General features: G+C 49.5%; 2 protein-coding genes across 10 annotated transcripts; one reads left to right on the top strand and one right to left on the bottom strand.

Annotated features, from left to right (window-relative positions):
* Positions 1-671: 671 nt before the first annotated feature.
* MPI (mannose phosphate isomerase) lies at positions 672-8344 on the top strand. Of its 8 annotated transcripts, none has more exons than XM_032623590.1 (8): positions 672-716; positions 1198-1325; positions 2661-2861; positions 3602-3743; positions 4089-4271; positions 5986-6159; positions 7077-7285; positions 7626-8344. In XM_032623590.1, exons 1-8 carry the CDS (start codon positions 701-703, stop codon positions 7842-7844), a joined length of 1272 nt encoding a protein of 423 aa, XP_032479481.1. In that variant the 5' UTR covers positions 672-700; the 3' UTR covers positions 7845-8344. The 8 variants fall into 8 exon arrangements, with proteins under 8 accessions (XP_032479481.1, XP_032479483.1, XP_032479486.1 ...); XM_032623592.1 differs by having other exon boundaries at positions 679-716; positions 2645-2861; XM_032623591.1 differs by having other exon boundaries at positions 695-792; positions 2645-2861.
* A 1153-nt stretch (positions 8345-9497) lies between these two features.
* Positions 9498-15021, bottom strand: FAM219B (family with sequence similarity 219 member B). Of its 2 annotated transcripts, none has more exons than XM_032623598.1 (5): positions 14805-15021; positions 14514-14601; positions 13729-13806; positions 13240-13288; positions 9498-11751 (listed from the first exon to the last, which is right to left on the bottom strand). In XM_032623598.1, exons 1-5 carry the CDS (start codon positions 15001-15003, stop codon positions 11584-11586), a joined length of 582 nt encoding a protein of 193 aa, XP_032479489.1. In that variant the 5' UTR covers positions 15004-15021; the 3' UTR covers positions 9498-11583. The 2 variants fall into 2 exon arrangements, with proteins under 2 accessions (XP_032479489.1, XP_032479491.1); XM_032623600.1 differs by having other exon boundaries at positions 9498-11748; positions 14805-15014.
* Between the last annotated feature and the right edge of the window lie 6560 nt (positions 15022-21581).

Raw genomic sequence — 21581 nt, 5'->3', positions numbered from 1 at the left:
CCAACAAGCCTGTCAGTCCAGCATTATTATCCCCATTTTACAGAGGAAGAAACTGAAACTCAGATTAAGGGCCTTGCATGTGACATTTGCCATCATCATCAAACATTAGAGAGTTCCTGATTAGATCATAACAATTCTTTGCTCAAACCGGTTAATGAAAAACTGAAGTCGTGACAATAGCCTACAAAGTTCTGCCCATTGCCTTTCCTCTCTAACAACCTCACTTCCACCCTTCCTGCTCACTCTGCTCCAGCCACTCTGGCCTCTTTGCTATTTACTCCGTAAAATGACAGGCACATTTCCACGTTCCCACCTTAGGGCCTTTGTTTTTCCTTCACAAGAATGTAAGCTCTACAAAGGCAAGGTAATCGTCATCTCGTTCTCGGATGTATCTCCAGCCCTCAGAACAGTCCGTGGCATTTACCAGGTTCTCAATAAATGTGTGCCTGGTGAATGAATGAATAAATGAATACTGAGACCTAAGATTGCGGGCTGGAAGCCTCTGGACTGGAGGGTATTCGTTCTGAGAGCTGAAGGGTGGGAGAGGGATTCAGAGTGCGGGGAGTGGCCACAACGGGCGAACGGGTCTCCGAAAAGGCGCTCGAGAAACTACATTTCCCATGAAGGTCTGGGGGCAGAGGGGCCGAGGGTGCTGCCGGGAAAAGTATACGTGCTAGAAGCCAGGGCTGGTGCCGCGAAGATGGCCGCTCACAGAGGTGGGCTGTTGGCTGGGGTGCCAGCGAGCGTGGGGGTGGGTCGCGTCCTCGGACCCTTCCCGACTTGATATACCAGGTAGAACCCACCCACGGGGCTCTGCGGAAAGATGGATGGGCGCCGGGCAGAGGAGGGGGCACCTGCGATGGGAATTGAGCCGTAATTGCAGCCCTCGAAGGAGGGTCTTGAGGGGAGAGGGCTGCGCGTGGGTTACTTCGAGACCCGGTGCGGTGGAAATAGATTCCTGCCACCCTCTCCCCGTCACCTTAACGCAACTATCTGCCTCACGTCAGCAGATCTTTACTGCCAGTCTTAGAGATGGGAACATCGAGGTCTGCAGAAGGGTCTCAACTAACAACCTACAAACCCCTTATTTGACTCTATCCCCCAGAGAGAACCCTCAGCTAGGGTGTAGTTTCCCCGGGACAGGAGGGTCAGGCCTCAGGAGTGGAGTGGAAACTGACGCTCTGTCTGTACCCCCAGTATTCCCACTTTCCTGTGTGGTGCAGCAGTATGCCTGGGGGAAGATGGGTTCCAACAGTGAAGTGGCTCGGCTGCTGGCTAGCAGTGACCCACTGGCCCAGATCTCAGAGGACAAACCATATGCAGAGGTGAGACCCGGGCTGTATTTTAGCCTACTTTACCAGCAGGTGGGACCAAGGTACTCCTCCACTCAAGGGGCCCCAGGCAAGTCATGTGAATCAGCTGGGAAGGGAAGACAGGAAAGAGAGAGGAGGCCTCCCTGGCTTTTGAGATCTGTGCAGGTTGATGAACCCACATGGTAGCACTAGAAGAAGTGAGGTTTTTGTCATAATAGACTGGAATTTCCCAAGAACTGTCAGCACTTACTGACTTTTATTTTATTTTATTTATTTATTTATGGCTACATTGGGTCTTCGTTGCTGTGCGGGCTTTCTCTAGTTGCAGTGAGCGGGGGCTACTCTTCGTTGTGGTGCACGGGCTTCTCATTTCGGTGGCTTCTCTTGTTGCGGAGCACGGGCTCTAGGCACGTGGGCTTCAGTAGTTGTGGCACATGGGCTTCAGTAGTTGTAGCTCGCGGGCTCTAGAGCGCAGGCTCAGTAGTTGTGGCGCACAGGCTTAGTTGCTCCGTGGCATGTGGGATCTTCCCGGACCAGGGATCGAACCCACATTTCCTGCTTTAGAGACGGATTCTTAACCACTGCACCACCAGGGAAGTCCCAGCACTTACTGAATTTTAATTCAGCCCTCCTTGACAATTTACTTTGACTAAGTTTGACATTTTTTTTTTTTTTTTTTTGCGGTACGCGGGCCTCTCACTGTTGTGGCCTCTCCCGTTGTGGAGCACAGGCTCTGGACGCGCAGGCTCAGCAGCCATGGCTCACGGGCCCAGCCGCTCCCCGGCATGTGGGATCTTCCCGGACCTGGGCACGAACCCGTGTCCCCTGCATCGGCAGGCGGACTCTCAACCACTGTGCCACCAGGGAAGCCCAAGTTTGACATTTTTAATAACCTAAAATATATATTTTTCCTTCCCATTTAGTAGAGAAAAAGCCAAAGCACAGGAAGGCTTAGCCTCTACTTCTGAGACTAGAATAAATGAATGTTAACCCCTCACAGAGCCACCTGAGAGTCAGAGCTTTTCAGTGACCTTGACAATGCAGGTTTCATTCTCCTCACTGGACAGACGAAGAAACTGATACCCAGAGACAGGAAATAACTAGCCCAAGCCTCCACAGCTGGTTGGAGGCAGAGCCTGGACTAGAGCTTGGGTCTCCTGACTTCTGGTGTTCTGGGTCTACTGCTCTCATGTATGTGTGTGATGGTATGAGCATTTATACCCGGCCTTGGGAGTCCCATTTGAGAACTTGGCTGCCCTGTGGGTAGCACAGGGTAGCGGATTGGGGCAGGCCAGTGGGTGGTGCCAGCTTCTTCCTTTTTCCCTCCCAAGTTTCCTGTTTTTACAGCTGTGGATGGGGACCCACCCCCGGGGAGATGCCAAGATCCTTGACAACAGCATCTTGCAGAAGACCCTAGGCCAGTGGATTGCTGAGAACCAGGACTGCTTGGGTTCGAAGGTCAAGGACACCTTTAATGGCAAGCTGCCCTTTCTCTTCAAAGTGCTCTCAGTCGAAACGGCCCTGTCTATCCAGGCACACCCTAACAAGGTACAGGATCAGGGTAGGGCACAGAGGTCAGGGTAGAGAAGAACTTATGTCAAGGCCCTCCCACAATGTTTACTGCTGCTTTTACCCTGCCCATGCCAGGCTCCAGCCCCAAATTAAATCCAAGCCTTCAACTCCCAATTTAGCTCTGCCAAGCCAATTGCTGGTGACACATGTGGCAGCTAAGTTTAAGTGGACAGCTGACCAGCCTGTGCCAGGAGAGCTTCTCCACACTTGTTCCTGGGCTCCCCTCAGCTAACCCAGGACTATTCATATCTGCCATTTTTCCACCTGGCTCTCTCAAAGAGTTTACCTTCCAAGGCAGGGCAAGTACCCTAGTCATTGCCTCAGCTCCACTCCCATGTCTTTCTGCACAAGCCCATGAGTCACAGCCTAAGCATTTGTGTGTCCAAACTCCTCATTTCTAGATGAGCAAAGTAAGACCCAGAGAAGAGAGGGATTTACCCAAAGTCACACAGCTTGTTAGTGTCAGAGCTTGGCTTGGTGTTTGGATTTCCTGATTCGCAGTCCTCTTAAAGCCTGCCCCACCTCTCCCCTACAGTTGGTCCATGTGCCTGCCTTGGGTTGGCTGAGCCCTGAGTTTCTGAATTATGCCTTGACTGGGCTCAGTGCCAGAGGTAGGAAGCTGACCGGGGAGTGTCGAGAGCAAGGTCTGGGTGAGACTGGTGTCTTCCTAGATGAGGGCTGCACCTTAACCATTCTCTTCCCTGACCATCCCACAGGAGCTGGCCGAGAAGCTGCACCTCCAGGCTCCACAGCACTACCCCGATGCCAACCATAAGCCAGAGATGGCCATTGCCCTCACCCCCTTCCAGGGCTTATGTGGCTTCCGGCCAGTTGAGGAGATTGTGACCTTTCTGACAAGTAAGGTTGGGCAAAATGCTGAGAGCATGCATATTGGCCTAGGATGCATGGGCAGCCCAGGGCAGAGCTGGAACAGTGGCAGAGAACAGAGGCTGAATGTCACAGGAACTGAGGGGCTGGTTGGCCTCACGAATTCTTGACACTCCGAGGGCAGGCCCATGAGACCAGGCTCAGGTGTGATTGCTGAGGGTTGGTGGTGAGCAGTCGCTTTTCACTACAAAGCTTGCATAGCATTGCCTGGCTCCTTGGTTAGGGATGAGATGGGGAGGCCTCCTCCAGCTTCCCACTTTTGCCCGTTCCAACTTTACCATTCCTGATATGGGCCCCGGCCTGACCTTCCTGCAGAGGTGCCCGAGTTCCAGTTTCTAATTGGAGATAATGCAGCAACACAGCTGAAGCAGAGCCTGAGCCGTGACTCCCAGGCTGTGGCCTCTGCTCTGCAGAGCTGTTTCTCCCACCTGATGAAGAGCGAGAAGAAGGTAGTGGTGGAGCAGCTCAACCTGTTGGTGAAGCGGATCTCCCAGCAAGGTAGGTGTCTCAGGCCTGGGTGCAATGCCCCGTCCTGGGCCTCTGGCACAGACACTAGGCTGTGGGGATAGGGTTCTCAACCCCTTTGTTCAAGTACAGCACCAAAATGGGCCTGACTTAGATGGCCTGTTAGTGACTTAGCATTTCTTTCCCAGTCTTTGTGGAACAAGGCCCTAGGTTGAGTGCTGCTTCTAGCTGCTCTCCATGGAGTGTTTTATACTTTGGGGCTAGAGAGCAGGAAGGAGATGAAGGGATCCTTTCTCTCCTCCAAAGGCCTGAAGTCCAGAGCTCTCAACCAGTAGATCTTTCCTTAAATACCTGCTCTGTGCCCAGCCTTGCGCTAACTAAAGAGAGTTCAGGAAATGACTGTGATGGGTATGGTTGTGTCACCTTTGGGTTGGAGAGTCAATACAAGCAGTGAAAAACAAGGCAGAATGGACTCTTCTGCTGGGAGCTTATATGGCACACGTGCTGAGGCCCCAGCTCCTTTTCCAGGCAAGCCCAGAGCCCTTCTGGTTCTGTTTCTACCCATTTCCCCTACTACCTTTGACCCACAGGGAACTATTTATTTTACCCAAGCATATCCTACGTTTTGTTTTGTTTTGTTTTTTGCTGTCTTCTCTGCTTGCATGCCTCTCCCTTTAGGGCTTCTTGCACTCACAGTAGAGCTGATTACTTCTGCTCAGAGCTCCCATAGCACCCTGTTCATACGTCAGGTATAGCCCTTAACACCTGTGTGTAGATATCATCACATGCACACCTGTTAAAACTGGAGCTTTCTCTAGGCCAGGGACCTGTCTCCTTGACCTTCGTGTGTCCCCACAGTGCTTAGCACAGAGTAGGCATTCAGCATGTGTCTGTATGAAGACTCAAAACAACCCTCCAATCCAGACCAACTGGTCTCTTCATTGTGGCACTGACACACTCTGCTTTTACTTAGAGACACCCTCCCCCTTCTCTCCACAGTCAAGGAAGCCCAGCTCACCACCCTCCCCTCCTCCCCCCAGTCCCCAAGAAGCCTTCTGCCACCACTCTTGCTCAGGCTGAGCTCATCTCCCCTGCTCAGCCTCCAGGACACATTTTAGCCCTTGGTTGCATCCTGCCTCATGCTGTCTGGGGTGACCAACCATGTCAGTTTGCCTGTGACTGAGTGATTTTCAGTGTTAAGGGAAAGGCCTGGGCTAACTGGGACAGTTGGTCACCCCACATGGAACCCTTGGGTTATCTCCTAACTAGATTTTAAACTCCTAGAGCAGAGGTTATCAACCAGGGGACACTGACAGTCTGGAGACATTTTTGGTTGTCAAACCCAGGTTTGGGGTGCCAGTGGTATCTCGTGGGTGGAAGCCAGGGATGCTACTGAGCATTCTGCAGTGCACAGGACAGTCCCCACAACAAAGAATTACCTGTCCCCAAATGTCAATAATGCTGAGGTTGAGAAACACTGTCTAAAAGGACTACACTCTAGCCCTTTTAGTGCCTAGTAGAGTGGTGGGCATATAGATAGTCAAAATGGGGAAAACGGCCATCTGTGTAGGCTGGAATATCAAGGGAGGCTGGCCCCCAAAGGGTGGGGGATGTGACGAGGAGAATATGCCCACCAGTTTCTGGATTCCTTGGGTAGGGTCTTCTCCAGGACTCTCCTTGGCCAGGGTGGGGCTGTGAACACCACTGAGGGTTCCTAAGTGGCCTTGGGGTGCTCTGTGACCCTCAGTGGCTGCTGGAAACAACATGGAGGACATCTATGGGGAACTCTTGCTGCAGCTGCACCAGCAGTACCCAGGTGATATCGGATGCTTTGCCATCTACTTCCTGAACCTGCTTACCCTGAAGCCGGGGGAGGCCATGTTTCTGGAGGCCAACGTGCCCCATGCCTACCTGAAAGGAGGTGAGCCGCATTTCAGCAGTGAGCCCCACTGCCATCCACCTCAGGCCTTGTTTCACCATCTGGACAAAACAGGAGCGGGTGGTTGAGGAGACCACTTTTAAAGTCCCATCCAGCTCTGACCTCCCAGGGTTCCTGGGGTCAGCAGGGAAGTGACCAATAGGGATGATGAATGCCAGCTTGAGTTGGACAACTGCTTGGATCCTCACACCAGCCCTGTGAGGTCATGATGCTCTCATGTTAAGACCTGTCAATATGTGTGGGAACCACAGTTTGAATCCAGGCTATATTGGATCAAGGCCATTGTTCTCTTCCCTGCCTTCACATGTCTGTCCTGTCTTTGCAGAGATTTTATGTTAAAAAATACATTGCCGGGCTTCCCTGGTGGCGCAGTGGTTGAGAGTCCGCCTGCCGATGCAGGGGACACGGGTTTGTGCCCCGGTCTGGGAAGATCCCACATGCCGCGGAGCAGCTGAGCCCGTGAGCCATGGCCGCTGAGCCTGCGCGTCCGGAGCCTGCGCTCCGCAACGGGAGAGGCCACAACAGTGAGAGGCCCGCGTACCGCAAAAAAAACAAAAAACCCAAAAAAACACATTGCCACAGAACGGTGTCACATTTTGACTGTTGGCCGTTTATCTACTCGTGGACAGGATTCTGTGGTAGAAGGGGAAAATATAAAGTCTCCAGAGGGTTAGGGCTCCTCCAGGGGATAAACATGACTCCCCTTGACAATGGTGGGTGACGTGTCACCTGTTTTGGTATCTGTTATCTTAGCCCATTCTCACAGAAGACGCAATTCACATATTTTTATCTAATTCTACAGAGAGCTCATGGCACTCAAGTTAGAAGGCCCTGCCCTGGAGAGCCAAATTCCAAGGCATCCTTCATTAGCTTACCACATGACAACTGTCTGTCCCCAGACTGCGTGGAGTGCATGGCATGTTCGGACAACACGGTGCGTGCTGGCCTGACACCCAAGTTCATCGATGTGCCAACTTTGTGTGAAATGCTCAGCTATATCCCCAGCCCCAGCCAGGACAGGCTTTTTCCTCCAGCATGGAGTCAGGAAGACCCCTACCTCTCTATCTATGATCCCCCTGTGCCAGACTTCACCGTTATGAAGATGGAGGTAAGTGAGGGCTGTGGTGGGTGTTTTTTTGTTTTGTTTTGTTTTTGTGGTGGGTGTTTTTTGTGTGGCATGAAGAACACTGGCAAGGGCCACAATGTGGAGTATACCTGGGGCTGGGTTTCCTTTCTGCCAAGCTCGCGTGATGGGAGAATGGCCACAGGGCCTGTCTGTGGCTCTCTGCACCAGGGACCAGACAAGGGCCTCCGTGCTGACAAAAGCCCGAGCCGTGGGGAGAAGGTGGCAGAGCTCTCCCTCTCGCTGTCCTTGGGGTTGTCTCGGGACTCCTGAGAGCTAACAGCAGCTCAAACCCTGCTCCATCTTGCTGTTTCTTTCTGTCCAGGTGCCTGGCTCCGTCACTGAATATAGGGTCTTGGCGCTGGACTCTGCAAGTATCCTCCTGATGGTGCAGGGGACAGTGACAGCCAGCACCCGCACAGCCCAGGCCACAATCTCCCTGAAGCGTGGCGGGGTGCTCTTCATTGGGGCCAATGAGAGTGTCTCACTGAAGCTCACACTGCCTAAGGACCTGCTGATGTTCCGTGCCTGCTGCCTGCTGTAGAGGCCACAGACTTCCTGGCTCTTCTCTGCCAGTCACCCTACATCCTGGCCAGCCTCACCTCCTCAGGCCCAGCCCAAATCCCTTCCCTGTTCCAGGCTCTTTGGGTATACCCTGAAAGAGCTGGGGTAGAAGAGCTTGAAGTCAGTGACTCCTGAGCAGGCCTAGGCTGAACCGTCTTCTTCCTGGTAGGAGGGGCCCACGTGAGAACTGAGGGCTGATACTCCCCTTATATTCTTGCCACCACTGAGCCGGGCTCTCCTCGATGCACGAAGCTGCAGCTGTTCCAGCCTATAGCATTAGGCAGGGTGGTGAAATCTATGATTAGCTCAGTATCAGTCACAGCAAGATAGGTAATTAATTTGGAAGAACAGGGTTCTGGCCCCGGGACTGCCCATTTCCTCAGTGCAGAGAAGGAGGGAAAAGGGTAGGCCTGTGGACTAATGTTGCTGTGTCAAAGCAATTAAAGATCACCTGTGTTGAGGCCTGTGGGCTAAAGAGTACTCAGCCTTTGCCATTCCAGTCCCTGAAGCGGGCTGAAAGAGCCCTCCCTGGATGTTGTCCGGTTTTTGCTTTATTCCTGTTTCAGACAGCTTCCTGAGGTAGGCAGGCTAGACTCCAGAGGCCTTTTAAAGGAAGGTGTGGGAGAGATAGCCTGCTGTAGCTTCAGCTGCAGAGCTTGCAGGCAAACCTTGGGCCCTCCAGCCCTGCACACAGTGGAAGATGGGTCTAAAGAAAGGCATTGTCAGTGCAGAGGTTCTTCTCTCCAGTGCTTTAGTTGGCTTTAGGGCAGGGATCATCAGGCTAAGGCCAGCAGGCTGGATCTGGCCGCGCCCTTTCATTTACATACTGTCCAGCTCCATTCAGGCTACAATGGCAAAGTTGAGTAGGTGCACTGAACTGTATGGCCTGCAAAGCCAAATGTACTGACTGGCCCTTCACAAAGGTTGTCAATCACTTCTCTAGAGCACATTAAGTCACTGTAGATACAGGGACTAAAGGACAGGACAATCTAATTAGTGTTGTGAAGAGAAATCAAGCTACTTTTTTCCTACAATGGCAGGAAGTACCTATGAGGACATCTACTCTCCCTGTGCCTACCCTCTAGAGGTGGGACACACCCAGGAGGTTGCACAGCTGTGTGTTTTGCCACTGAAGTTTCTGACTAGCAGTCTTAGATGCTATCACCCCAGACTAAGCAGAGACCCAGGCTAGTAGCTCCTTCCTGTAGGTAAGGGATTAATCTCACACAAAAGAATCTTTCTGGGCTGCTGCCCACACTAGACCTGTACAATGGAATTCCAGGAAACTACCTTCAAAAAATTCTAGCCAATCTGTTCGGCTTTTTTTGGCTTCCAGTAAATTTTCTTCAGTTGAAAAAAAAAAAACCTGAAAAACAAAACAAAACCTGGGAAGAAAGGGTCTGCCAAAGGGAATTCATTCTAATGAAAAGTGATATGCGAAGGCCTATTCCATCCGTGGTCTCCAACGAGCAGGCCTGAAAACTACGCCTATTGGGAACAGGAGAAAGGAGAGGCAGTCCTCAGAAGAACGGTTGGGGCTATTAGGCTATTTCTTCATTTCAGAATTCAGAAGGGGCAATGACCATGGTCTAGGCCTTTGTTAAAAATCCTATTGCAACACAGAGACTCAGGCTCAACTAGCATGATTGTATTTATTCTTACAAACTTACAGAGCTATAGAAGCCTAAGCCAAGAGTTCTGTAGAGTAAACACCATACAGTACCACTCCCATCTGTGAGGTAAGCCTGAATACCTCCCTGTCTGCTCAGAGTGCTGTCACCTGGAACACACCCAGCACTTTTAATTAAGGCAGTCTGGTTCTAGACACCTTGGTGCCTTTATTCGTGACATTTGTGGCTTCTAGCCCCAAGCAATCGACCATTTCTACCCTTCCTTGCTGTACAATGTTCCTGCAACTTTTCCTACGAAGGTAATGCCTTCCACACAGGGTCAACCAGCTCTGAAACATTCCGGGGGAGAGGTGTGGCCAAATACACCAGTGTGGCTTTATGACAGCAACCACCGGAGGGCCTGGTTCTTGGGGTCCTGCTGCCATCCTCACCCCCAGCAGCTGTCAAACACTCAGGCTACTCTGTCCTAACCAAATGAAGCAACAGACTGCGCAAGTTCCCAAGTTGGGGCCACACCTCAATCCTGACTACCCTTACCCCTTAGGCTGGGAACCCTGTCCACTTCCATTCAGTCCCATTTGGTTTTAGGTAAGGCCAAAAAAAAAAGAACCACTAAAAAATTAAATTCCAGAGAGAGGTCTGGTATAGCAAGAGATGCTATCTACTGGGGGTCACGGGAGATGATGCCGGCCTTTTGGTGTTTTCATACTGGGGACTGAAAGGCTGTATTGAACCCAGAGGTTTACTGTAAAGCCCAATCCTGAGTATCCACTGTGAGGCCCATGCTGTGGTCAGAGGAATCTGGATGCAACAGAATGGCTTTCCCTAGGGTGAAGGGAGGCCCTGTGCAAAGGCAAGATTATTTCCTCGGGGTGTGTGTGTGTGTGTGTGAGCTTTCACAGGTCCCTCCTCCTCATCCTGTCTGTGAGCCTCTGTCTCTGTCAAAGCCCACATATCTGCACCAGTATACTTTTCACCCATTGCTGCTACTCAAGTGTAAAAAGTTAAATAGGGGAATTCCCTGGCGGTCCAGTGGTTAGGACTCCACGCTTCCACTGCAGGGGCCTGGGTTTCATCCCTCCCTGGACAGGGAACCAACACTGCCACAAGCCGCAGTGCGGCGGGGGTGGGGGAAAAGATAAAGTTAAACAAATGGGAAGGCACCTAACTACTCCTGCAGCTCCCTCTGCTGGTAAGCAAAAAGTGCAGGCTTCTGGGGCGAGCTCCAGAACCTTCACCCAACCTTACTTAGCTCAAGGACTGGGTGAAGATACTAAGACCAAGGGGAAAAAAAAAAAAAAAAAAAAGACCAAGGGGAAGAATGGCAGTCAAGGAAAGACAAATTTTGTCTACACAGTAGAGCAGTTTTTCTCTAAGGATGGACGGACCAAGTTACTAAGCTCACCCAGACAGTTGGACCAGATGGGAATGCTGTGCTTCCAGGGATTCTGGAAGCCTTGATCAGGTTGTGCCATTAAGCAACCTGCTGTACAGTCAAGCAGGAACAACTGGAAGAGGGCCTTCAAAGGGCCCTGCTTTATGTTCTCTTGAAGGTCAAATAGGTAACCCATCTTGGAGCTAGGAAGAGGAGGAGAGCATATGGAATTTCTTGAACTGCATTGGTCCCAAATAGTTAAATTCTTTTTCAAAGACTCCCAGCTGCAAGCCATAAAGTGCTGTTCTCTGCCTCCACACAACATATCCAGCACAACCTGGGCGCAGGAGCTCTCCTTTCCCCTCCATACGGCATGGTGACAAAGATGTCTGCAAGTTTTTCCCTTAGCCAACTTTGTCACTCACCGTAAGAACCAGAATTCCTCTGTTCCTTCCCTTATTAAAGTGGTTTCTCCAACCATTCCAACAGCAGAGGAAAACTGCAGAATTCCACCTATCCCCTGTGGCCCAGATGGGGGCCTCTGGCCTGAGAAGCACCAGGTATGGGGTAACTGCGGTCACTGACTTTCCCAGAGGGTCAGTGTCTCCAGTGATTCTGGGGTTGACAGCAGTTCCCACTGCACTCTGTGACCGATGAAGGGCCAACAGGACTCTGCAGTCATGGTGAGCAGGGCCCATCTTAGGGGGTTATGTCTACTGGAGGGTACAGGAGGAAGCATCCCTAAGACAGCACCAGCAGCAGGAGCATGTGGAGGAGGTCACAGGCTTGGGGGGAATGAGGTCCAAGTCCTCATCATCTGGAATCTCATCCAGGTGGTACCCATCCTGGAGCAGCTGCCGGCTCACATCCTGGTTCACCTGCTAAGAGCAGGAGAGGAGAGAACTATAAGCCAGGCTACAAGGCAGAAATAACTGCTGCCCAAAAGGCAGACCCGCATTTCCTTACTATGCATGCTCCACCCTCAGGCCAAGCCCACACAACCCGGGATTACAGGAAGAAGTGCCTCACCCAGCAGGGAGGGACACCCAGGGGCCTGAGCCAGTACTATCCAGGCTGCATTGTCACTAGCTGCCAGGGAAGCTGCCCTCACTAAAGAATCCTGAGAAAGCTGATATAAATATCAGATTACAGATTATGTTTGAAAGTCAAGACCTGACCATTCCCACTGGGAACCCGGACTGGTCCCTGTGAAGGCTGAAGAATATGGAACAATGATAACAGAATAATCGGGTAGAAGGGTAGAGGAATATGGGTTAGAGTTGAACGGGGTGGGGAATAGCTTATTCTGCACTGCCAGTTAGCCATGTCATCCTCTGATACCAACAGAGCTCATTCCTCGCAAAGTGGCACCTGTCAGCCCGGCTTCACCAATTCCACTGAGCAGAAGGAAAATGAGACTGCAGAGTGTAGGACTTTCTCTGGTTCTTGGCTAATTTTTCTTTTCTTTTTTTTAACAATCTTAGGCACCCAGAGGTTCAAGGAGGATACAATTTTCAAACTGACATTCTCTGTATTCTCTGGCAGAAACTCAGGGGGCGGCCAAGGGTTTCCAGGAGAATAAGGAAGAAATACCAGTGGTACAGTCAGGTCCCCAGCACTTCATCTCTGTCAAAGGCAGTAAGCTGCACGTGCCAGAACTTTACGTCCCCGTGTTTCTGTCTGGGCCAGTGACTCTGGAAACTGTCCAAAAGGCCAGCCCAGGAGTATCTATCTCTGTCTCAGTTCCCATAGATGGAACAACTGAAGGAACAGAAGTCGGCCTGGAAGAAAGCAAGCTTGGTGGAGGATGGCCAGGGGAGGGACAGAAATGCTAACCTCAGATATATCAAAGACAATCAAAAGAAGGGAGACTAGAATTACTGTGTGGTGCTGGAGGCAGGACTAGGACCACTAAGTCCAAGCTGCAGGAGACACTGCCAATTAACAAGGAAGACTTCTCTACGAGCTACCTGAATTGTGTGTGCCGGTGGGGGAAGACAGGCAGCAAGGTTTCTTGAAGGTAGTACTCACTACTCACTACCCAATTACAAGAAGCATTCAAACAAGCAGAGGATGGTAAACACTTAGCTGGGATTTATCAAGAGGATTCCTTTTCTAAGTGGTGGCCTGGATTAGAAGACTAGTGAAGTCATTTCCATCCCTAAGGGTCTATGGTCTCCTGGACTTTCAACAGCACTCCTCAGACACCTAAACTTCTGCTGGAGGAAGAGGGCAGAGTAGAAGATTGGAGAACAGACTGGAAGTCTAGCACAGTGCCATGCATACAGCAGGAACCAGACAAGCATTTGGCAGCGGCAGTGACACTGCCTGCAGCCTGGCCCCACCACAGAAAGGTGCTCTGGACTTGCCTCTGCAGAGGAATACCCGGAGGAGTATCTGGATTCCAGCTCCCCATCACTAGGAGAAAAGGAAGACAGTCAGTTCGGGGAGATGCCCATGGAGCACAGCTACAAATGGCAAGGTGCACAGCATGCAAAGGAGTCTGGAGGACTTGTGAAGCAAAGACCACACACCATAGAACTCAAACCCATAATCTGCCATGAGTATAAATGGCTCCTTCCATTGGCTCCAGCAGGGACAGGGTCACTGTCACTAACAGTGCAGACATAATAGGGCAGGATGATTCCCCCAGACAAGGTTGGTGCTTCAGATCCAAGAGCAGCAAGATCACCTATGAGTCCTCTAAGCAAGCCATCCTGGGAAGAGATAGTGCTCTGAAGCAGCAGCCCTGGAACATGCACAAAAGGTCTTGGAAGAGACAGGGAATAAGCGAAGCAAGTGATCTGAAATTTTATCCAAGTCACTCCCCAAGGGGTATTTTCAAGGAGGGCACTCACCTGTCAGAGTCGAGGGACACCAGGTTTTCATCTGGACTCTGACTAAGAGCAGTATAGCCCTTGTTAAACTTCACTGACCTAGGGGAGATGGGGGGACAGACCAAGCATAGATGAAACGCCAGCATTTCACAGGGAAAGCCAGAGTCCTCGCCCTTATGGAAAAAAAACAAAACTGCACTACTCCTGACTTGCCTTCTGTCTGGACAGCCACCACTGCCTGCCATGTATCTGGGCACAGCTCCTCAGAATGTGCACTTCCCCACACCACTCCCCCTGCTGCTCCTGAGCAAAAGCACACCTCTTTCATGAATCAGGAAAAGCCCCATCTCCCCACCTTATTTAACCAGAGAACAGAAAATCCAAAGTCCTTAGACAAATTCCTTCACCTGCTTTAGCTCTTCTTTGTAAAAGAGGCCCTGGATAAGGTCCCATACAGCCCTCAGAGTTTACCGTCTGTTAAGAAGAAAATACAGCCCTGGCTGTTTCCACACTGCTCTCCATCCTCACTTCTGGGGATCCCAGCCACTATGCTCCCCCCTAATTTAGACAGTGAATGATCCTAGGCACTGACGAAAACTCTTATTCCAAAGCTCCTTCCCTGACGTCATCACATCCTGGAAGGGAAAGACAAGGTCGTTCCTCTTCCCGTTTTAAAACAGTGAACCGGACAGGTTGGCCTTAGGGGCATCACTAGCTGGGCCTTAAGCGTGGGTACTCTGTCTCCCAGACTACACTAAGGCCTTCTCTGGAAACGCTTGCACAGAGGAGGAGGCGCCTGCTGAGACCTTTTCCCTGAAGAGTCGGGGCGGTTCGGCGCGGCCCCCAGCATGCCTTTTCTCCGCAGAACTGCCTTAGCCAGGTCCCGGTGCTTCTCTGGAAGTCAAAGGGACCGGGTCAGCGGGGTGTTCCCCACTCCGCCGTGCCTCCCAAACGCCAGGAGCCCGCTCTCCGAACAGACTTCCGGGTGCGGGAGCGGGCTGTAGGAGCCCCTCCGGGGTCGACCCAGCGGCGCTCCGGAGCCCGCCCGGGACGCGGCAGCCCGCCCAAGCAGAGACCCCTCATCGGGCCGCACTCACGCAGCTTGGCCTGACTGGAAGGCGCGCGCGCCACCATGTACGGCCCCCGCTTCTCCACAGCCGCTGGGGTCCGCTTCCCCAGCCAGGGGACTCCAATGCCGCTTCGCTCGGTGGGCGGCCCTGCAGCTCCGGTCCCGCTGGGCCGGGGCGCCGGGAGAGACGCCCTCGCCGCAGGATCGCTGGGCTCCGCGGTCGCCATCGCCTGGCCACGCCCCGCCGAGTCGCGGAGCCCCGCCTCCTGACTAACGAGCTGTCAGCCTGGAGAGAGGCGGTCCCTCTTCAAGCAAGATGGCGGCGCGCAGGTGAGGGCCGTAAGCGCCCGAGCTTTCTGGTCGCGCCTGCTGCAGGGTTGGCTCAACTGTTCCGCCCTTCCGGGGGCTAGATTGTTTCAGTCCCTCCTTTCTAGCACCCTGCGGTGCTCGTAGTCGGCCTGACCCTGGGGGTGTCAAGCCAAGTTATGTCTCTAGTCGAAATTAAATATCGATATTTCCGGGGGGCTGCGGGTGCGCGCCCTCAGACTCAGAGCCCGTTAGACCCTGGCGCGCACGCGCTCCCCGCAATGTTTCCGCACAGGTCCTCTCGCCACAGCTGGAGCTCCCCAAGGGCGGACCTGGGAGAGGCTGGATTGAACCGAAAAGAGCGGTATGACAAAGGGAGGTATTAACTCTCGTCTCTACAAAAGGAAACAGGCTAGAGAGAAAGGTTCAAGGACCTTGTGGAGGTCGCACAAACTAGAGGCAGTGCCTTGGTAACGCCAAACCGTTATTTCCAACACCACGCTGTGCCCGAGACCTTGGATGAGACCTGACCTTCTCTAGGCCTCAGTTTCCACATTTTAAAATGAAACCAACGTCACTACCTGTCTTACAGTGATAAACAAGGACAAAATAGTACTTGGAAAGAAGAGCAAAAGTGCGCTGTGTTTGGGACTTCCCTAGTGGTGCAGTGGTTAAGACTCCACGCTCCCAATGCAAGGGACCCGGGTTCCATCCCTGGTCAGGGAACTAGATCCCCCATGCATGCCAGGCAACTAAAGATCCCACGGGTAGCAACGACGATCCGGCGCAGACAAATAATAACTAAATATTAAGAAAGAAAGTGTGCTGTGTTTGTGTGCGTCGGGGCATGGAGCTGTCACGGCTCTTGACGTTTCTGGACCCCAAGGGATGTGCTTGTGGCTGGCTGGAAAGTAGCTCCAGATCCTTGTAGTAATTGCCAAATCTCACAAGGCTGTCCCAAGGTGAATTTATTACCTTCCACAGGGTAAGTCAACAGTGTGCAACTTATGAACCCCCAGGGCCACCCAGAGAGTTGAGCAGGAGTATACCGCAGACAGGATAAGAGGAAAGGACTAAATTTTTTTAAAAATCAGAAGCGCAAAGGAATGCTATTTGGGTAGATTCCACCGCTGTTTTTGACCTCCAGACAGCAATTTCATGTGGCTCAACTTAATATTTAATCCTCCTGACCTCCCAATGAAGCACTGTTACTTCCATTAAGCAAATGAGGCTTAGATTTGGTCAAATTCACCAGTTAAGTGGTAAACCTGGAATTTGTTATTTATTATGTTTTTATATATTTTATTTTTTTATACAGCAGGTTCTTATCAGTTATCCATTTTATACATATTGGTGTATATGTCAATCCCAATCTCCCAATTCATCACATCTGCATCTATTGAGATGATCATACAGTTTTCATCCATTTATTTTGTTAATGTGATGATCATTAAGTCCCCTACATACAACCAAGTTCTGTTCTGAGAACGCGTTTGTAAGTCCAATTTGTTCATAAGTCCAACAAAGTTAGCCTAGGTAGCCAACTAACACAATTGGCTATATAGTACTGTACTGTAATAGGTTTATAGTATTTTTCACACAAATAATACATAAAAAACAAACACAAATATAAAGAAAACATTTTAAATCTTACAAGTAAGCACCTTGAAAAGTATACCGGACACGTGAACTAACTCAAGTGATTGGACATACGAACACACGTTCACACCTTTGAAAGTTCACAACTTGAAGGTTCGTATGTAGGGGACTTACTGTATCATGTTGATTGACTTGTGGATATTGAACCATCCTTGCATTCCTGGAATAAATTCCACTTGATAATGTTGTATGATACTTTAAATATATTGTTGAATTCTGTTTCCTACTATTTTGTTGAGGATCTTTGCATCTGTGTTCATCAGGGGTGAATTTTTTATCCTGCTACTTCTGAGCTTTTCTTTTCCCATCTCACCAGGTTTCAGATTTTACCTTTTGACTTTTCCTATTACTGGTAGAGCACAGATAACTGACAAATGGAGCCTATGAATCTGCGGGTCTTTCTGGGTTTCCAGGTCACCAGCCCCACCTTAATCCCCACCTTAATTCATGTCATCTCCCTCTAGGGAAGAGATATTTCCCGATCCTCATAGCATCCTCATATGGTACTGTCATACCTACTTCACATATATATAAGGAAAGTGACAGTCACAGGGATTAATTGATTTGCCGAAGGCCACAAAGTTGTATAGGTAAGAGTTGAATCCTTATCTGCCTCAAAGGCCTGACCTCTTTTTATACCAGTCAGGTGTGTCTTTAATGTTATGGACTGAATTGTGCCCCCACCCACCCAAATTCATATGTTGAAGCCCTAATCCCCAATGTGCCTTTATTCAGAGCTAAAGCCTTTAAGGGGGTGATTAAGGTTAAATGAGGTTATAAGGGTGGAGCTGTAATCCAATAGGATTGATGTCCTTTTAAGAAAAGAGACACCAGGGAATTCCCTGGCGGTCCAGTGGTTAGGACTCTGCACTTCCACTGAAGGGGACATGGTTCAATCCCTGGTCAGGGAACTACGATCCTGCATGCCATGCAGTGTGGCCAAAAAAAGAGACACCAAAGATGTGTGCACACAGAGAAAAAGGCCTTGTGAGGACACAGAGAAGGCAGCTCTCTGCAAGCAAGGCAGACAGTCTTATCAGAAACCAACCCTGCTGGCACCTTGATCTTGGACTTCCAGCCTCCAGAATTGTGAGAAATAAATTTTTTTGTGTTTTTTTTTTCTTTTTTTTGGCCGCACAGCTTGCGGGATCTGTTTCCCAACCAGGGATGGAACCTGGGCCACGGCAGTGAAAGTGCCAAATCCTAACCACTAGACCATCAGGGAACTCCTAAATTTCTGTTCTTTAAGCCTGTGGTATTGTTATGGCAGCCCTAGTACACTAATACAAATGACATTCTCCAAATTTTCAGAATTTACTTCCAGAGCTTAATACTTGCTCTAACATGATACTTTTAGAATTAAAATGCTGGGTAGAACGCTAATCATAAATAAAAGCATGACCACAGCTGTGGTGAGCCAAGGCTACCACAGAATCACATCACTTTTTTTTTTTAACATCTTTATTGGAGTATAATTGCTTTACAATGGTGTGTTAGTTTCTGCTGTATAACAAAGTGAATCAGCTATACACATACATATATCCCCATATCTCCTCCCTCTTGCGTCTCCCTCCCACCCTCCCTACCCCACCCCTCTAGGTGGTCACAAAGCACCAAGCTGATCTCCCTGTGCTATGTGGCTGCTTCCCACTAGCTCTCTATTTTACATTTGTTGGTATAGATAAGTCCATGCCACTCTCTCATTTCGTCCCAGCTTACCCTCCCCCCTCCCACTTTTCTTTGTTTTGAACAAACCTCCCCAACGTAGGAAAATTATGCAAAATTGGGCCAAATGAACTTGCCTTTGCAAAACATGGAAGATGGACTCCATGTGCTGCTAAGGACAAGTGCCCTGGCATCTGTACAAACAGGAGAAACTGCATTGGCAGCTAGCAAAGCTTAGGAAAGAATGGCTAGGCTTAAACCATTTTCCTAAGCACCATGATTATAAAAATGATTATAATGAATAAGACCTAATCTTATTAATCTTTCATTCTCATTATAAGCCTGCAAAGTAGCTCCCATTTTCAGATCATAAAACAGAAGCACAGGAAGGTTGGCTAACTTATCCATAGTCATATAACTGCTATATAGAATGGTATTTGAACATAGGTCTAAATACAAACCATTTTCTCACCCTATTTCTACATTGCGTTGCCTTCCGTTGGTTGATGGGTAGATGTAAAAAAAAAAAAAAAATGCTGAACATACTCACATCATGTCCCTCTTGAGGCGATATAATTGGAATTTCACATCATCTGTGTAGTACTGTAGTACCCCCTTACCCATGCAGGATACATTCCAGGACCCCCAGTGGATGCCTGAAACTGGGGATAGTACAGAACGAACCCTGTAAAGGCTGTTTTTTCCTATACATACCTATGATAAAGTTTAATTTATAAATTAGGCACAGTAAGAGATTAACAATAACTAATAAAAATGTAGTGTAATAAAAGTTACGTGAATGTGGTCTCTCTCTCTCCCTCAGAATATCTTATTGTACGAATTTAATGTCTTTCCATCTTAACTAAGCGCTTATCTCACTGTGGCTGTAACTTTTGCAGTTCAAGGTTCAACAGCAAAACTAGCACAAATTTTTTTCCTTCTTCACGATAAAACAGACTGGAGTTGTTCTTAGACCATAGCACCCTCAGCATAGGACTTTTTTTTTCTTTCCTTATAAAGTCAGAAACTTTCACCTTTTCACTTAAAGGAAGCACTTTTCAGGTTCTTTTTAGCACATGCAAATTGCCAGCATTACTACTCTTGCACTTCGGGGATATTATTGAGTAAAGTTATTTGAACACAAGCACTGTGATATCACGATAGTCAACCTGATAACTAAGACAGCTACTAAGTGACTAATGGGATGGATGGGATGGAGAGGGAAAGCGAAAGATTTCATTATGCTACTCAGAACGGTGCTCAATTTAAAACATGTTTATTTCTGGAATCTTCCATTTAATATTTTTGTACCTCAGTTTACTACGGGTAACAAATTGCAGAAAGCAAAACTGCAGATAAGGGAGGGGACTACTATATCCTTGCCAGAAACGTTTAACTGGATTTTAATATGAGGAAACAATCAGGAAGATGCACATGCAGGACATTCTACACCACTGGCCTGGCCTCTTCAGAAAAATCAATTGTATATATTTTATGCTGAACTTCTTGAAGCATGTTAATGGTACTGTGGTTATTTAGGAGGAAAAGGCCTCTCTCTTAAACGTTGCTTAAGTATTTAGGGGTAGGGGCTTCCCTGGTGGCACAATGGTTAAGAATCCGCCTGCCAATGCAGGGGACACGGGTTTAAGCCCTGGTCCGGGAAGATCCCACGTGCTGTGGAGCAACTAAGTTCGTGTGCCACAACTACTGAGCCTGTGCTCTAGGGCCCATGAGCCACAACTACTGAGCCCACATGCCTAGAGCCCACGCTCTGCAACAAGAGAAGCCACCACAATGAGAAGCCTGCGCATCCCAACGAAGAGTAGCCCCCACTCGCCACAACTACAGAAAAGCCCAAGTGCAGCAACGAAGACCTGACACAGACAAAAATAAATAAATAAAATAAATTTATTTTAAAAAAAGTATTTAGGGGGCTTCCCTGGTGGCGCAGTGGTTGAGAGTCCGCCTGCCGATGCAGGGGACACGGGTTCGTGTCCCGGTCTGGGAGGATCCCACATGCCGCGGAGCGGCTGGGCCCGTGAGCCATGGCCGCTGAGCCTGCGCGTCCGGAGCCTGTGCTCCGCAACGGGAGAGGCCACAACAGTTAGAGGCCTGCGTACCGCAAAAAAAAAAAGTATTTAGGGGTAAAGTGTCACGTCTGGAACTCACTTTCAACTGATTGAGGGAAAAAAGTGTGTGTATATACTAGAACGAAACAAATGTAGCAAACCATTAATCGGTTTGAAATTTTTCAAAACAGAGTAGGGAAAGAAAAAGCTAGAGACCCCATTCTGTTAGGGTAGAAGCCCTACCCATCATCAAGCTATGACTGTTCTAGCTCTACCTAAAAGTAGACCATATTGTTAGTTTCACATCCCTACTTCTTAAAAAGGGGGAAAAGGGGGACGTTGTGGTAGGGAATTAGCATTTTATAAAACGTCATTTGTGTTAAATCTTACCAAAACGGATTTTTTTTTCCTTTTTTTTTGGCCACATCACGTGGCATGCACGATCTTATTTCCCCGACCAGGAATCGAACCCATGCCCCCTGCAGTGGAAGCACGAAGTCTAAACCACTGGACCCCCAGGGAAGTCCCCGAAAACTGATTTTACTAACATTTCCTTACATGGCTTTAGGAGAGAAGACATCTAAATTTCAACCTACTATTAATCCAATTCGCCTGAGGCTGCAGTCTGAACTGGCTGTATTATAAGTCACTCAAACCTAAAACCTCTTTATCCAGCAGCTGGTTTCTACTATTACGGGGCTTCTAAAGTAAGACAGGATTTGTGTATTTTATTCTCTCAAGTAAACTTGGACTTCCCTGGTGGCGCAGTGGTTAAGAATCCGCCTGCCAACGCGGGGGTCACGGGTTCGAGCCCTGGTCCAGGAAGATCCCACATGCTGCAGAGCAACTAAGCCCGTGCGCCAGAGCCCTCGAGCCACAACTACTGAGCCTGCGTGCTGCAACTACTGAAGTCCGTGTGCCTAGAGCCTGCGCTCCACAGCAATAAGAAGCCTGCGCACCGCAATGAAGAGTAGCCCCCGCTGGCCGCAACTAGACAGAAAGCCTGCATGCAGCAACAAAGACCCAATGCAGCCAAAAATAAATAAATAAAATTACTTAAAAAAAAAAAACCAAACCTCATTTACTCAGTTCTTTAAGCAGAAAGC

The sequence above is a fragment of the Phocoena sinus genome, chromosome 2 (genome assembly GCF_008692025.1).
Source record: "Phocoena sinus isolate mPhoSin1 chromosome 2, mPhoSin1.pri, whole genome shotgun sequence".
Classification (NCBI taxonomy): Eukaryota; Metazoa; Chordata; class Mammalia; order Artiodactyla; family Phocoenidae; genus Phocoena; species Phocoena sinus.
The sequence above is the reverse complement of the archived record's forward strand: the minus strand, read 5'-3'. Positions and strand labels throughout refer to the sequence as shown.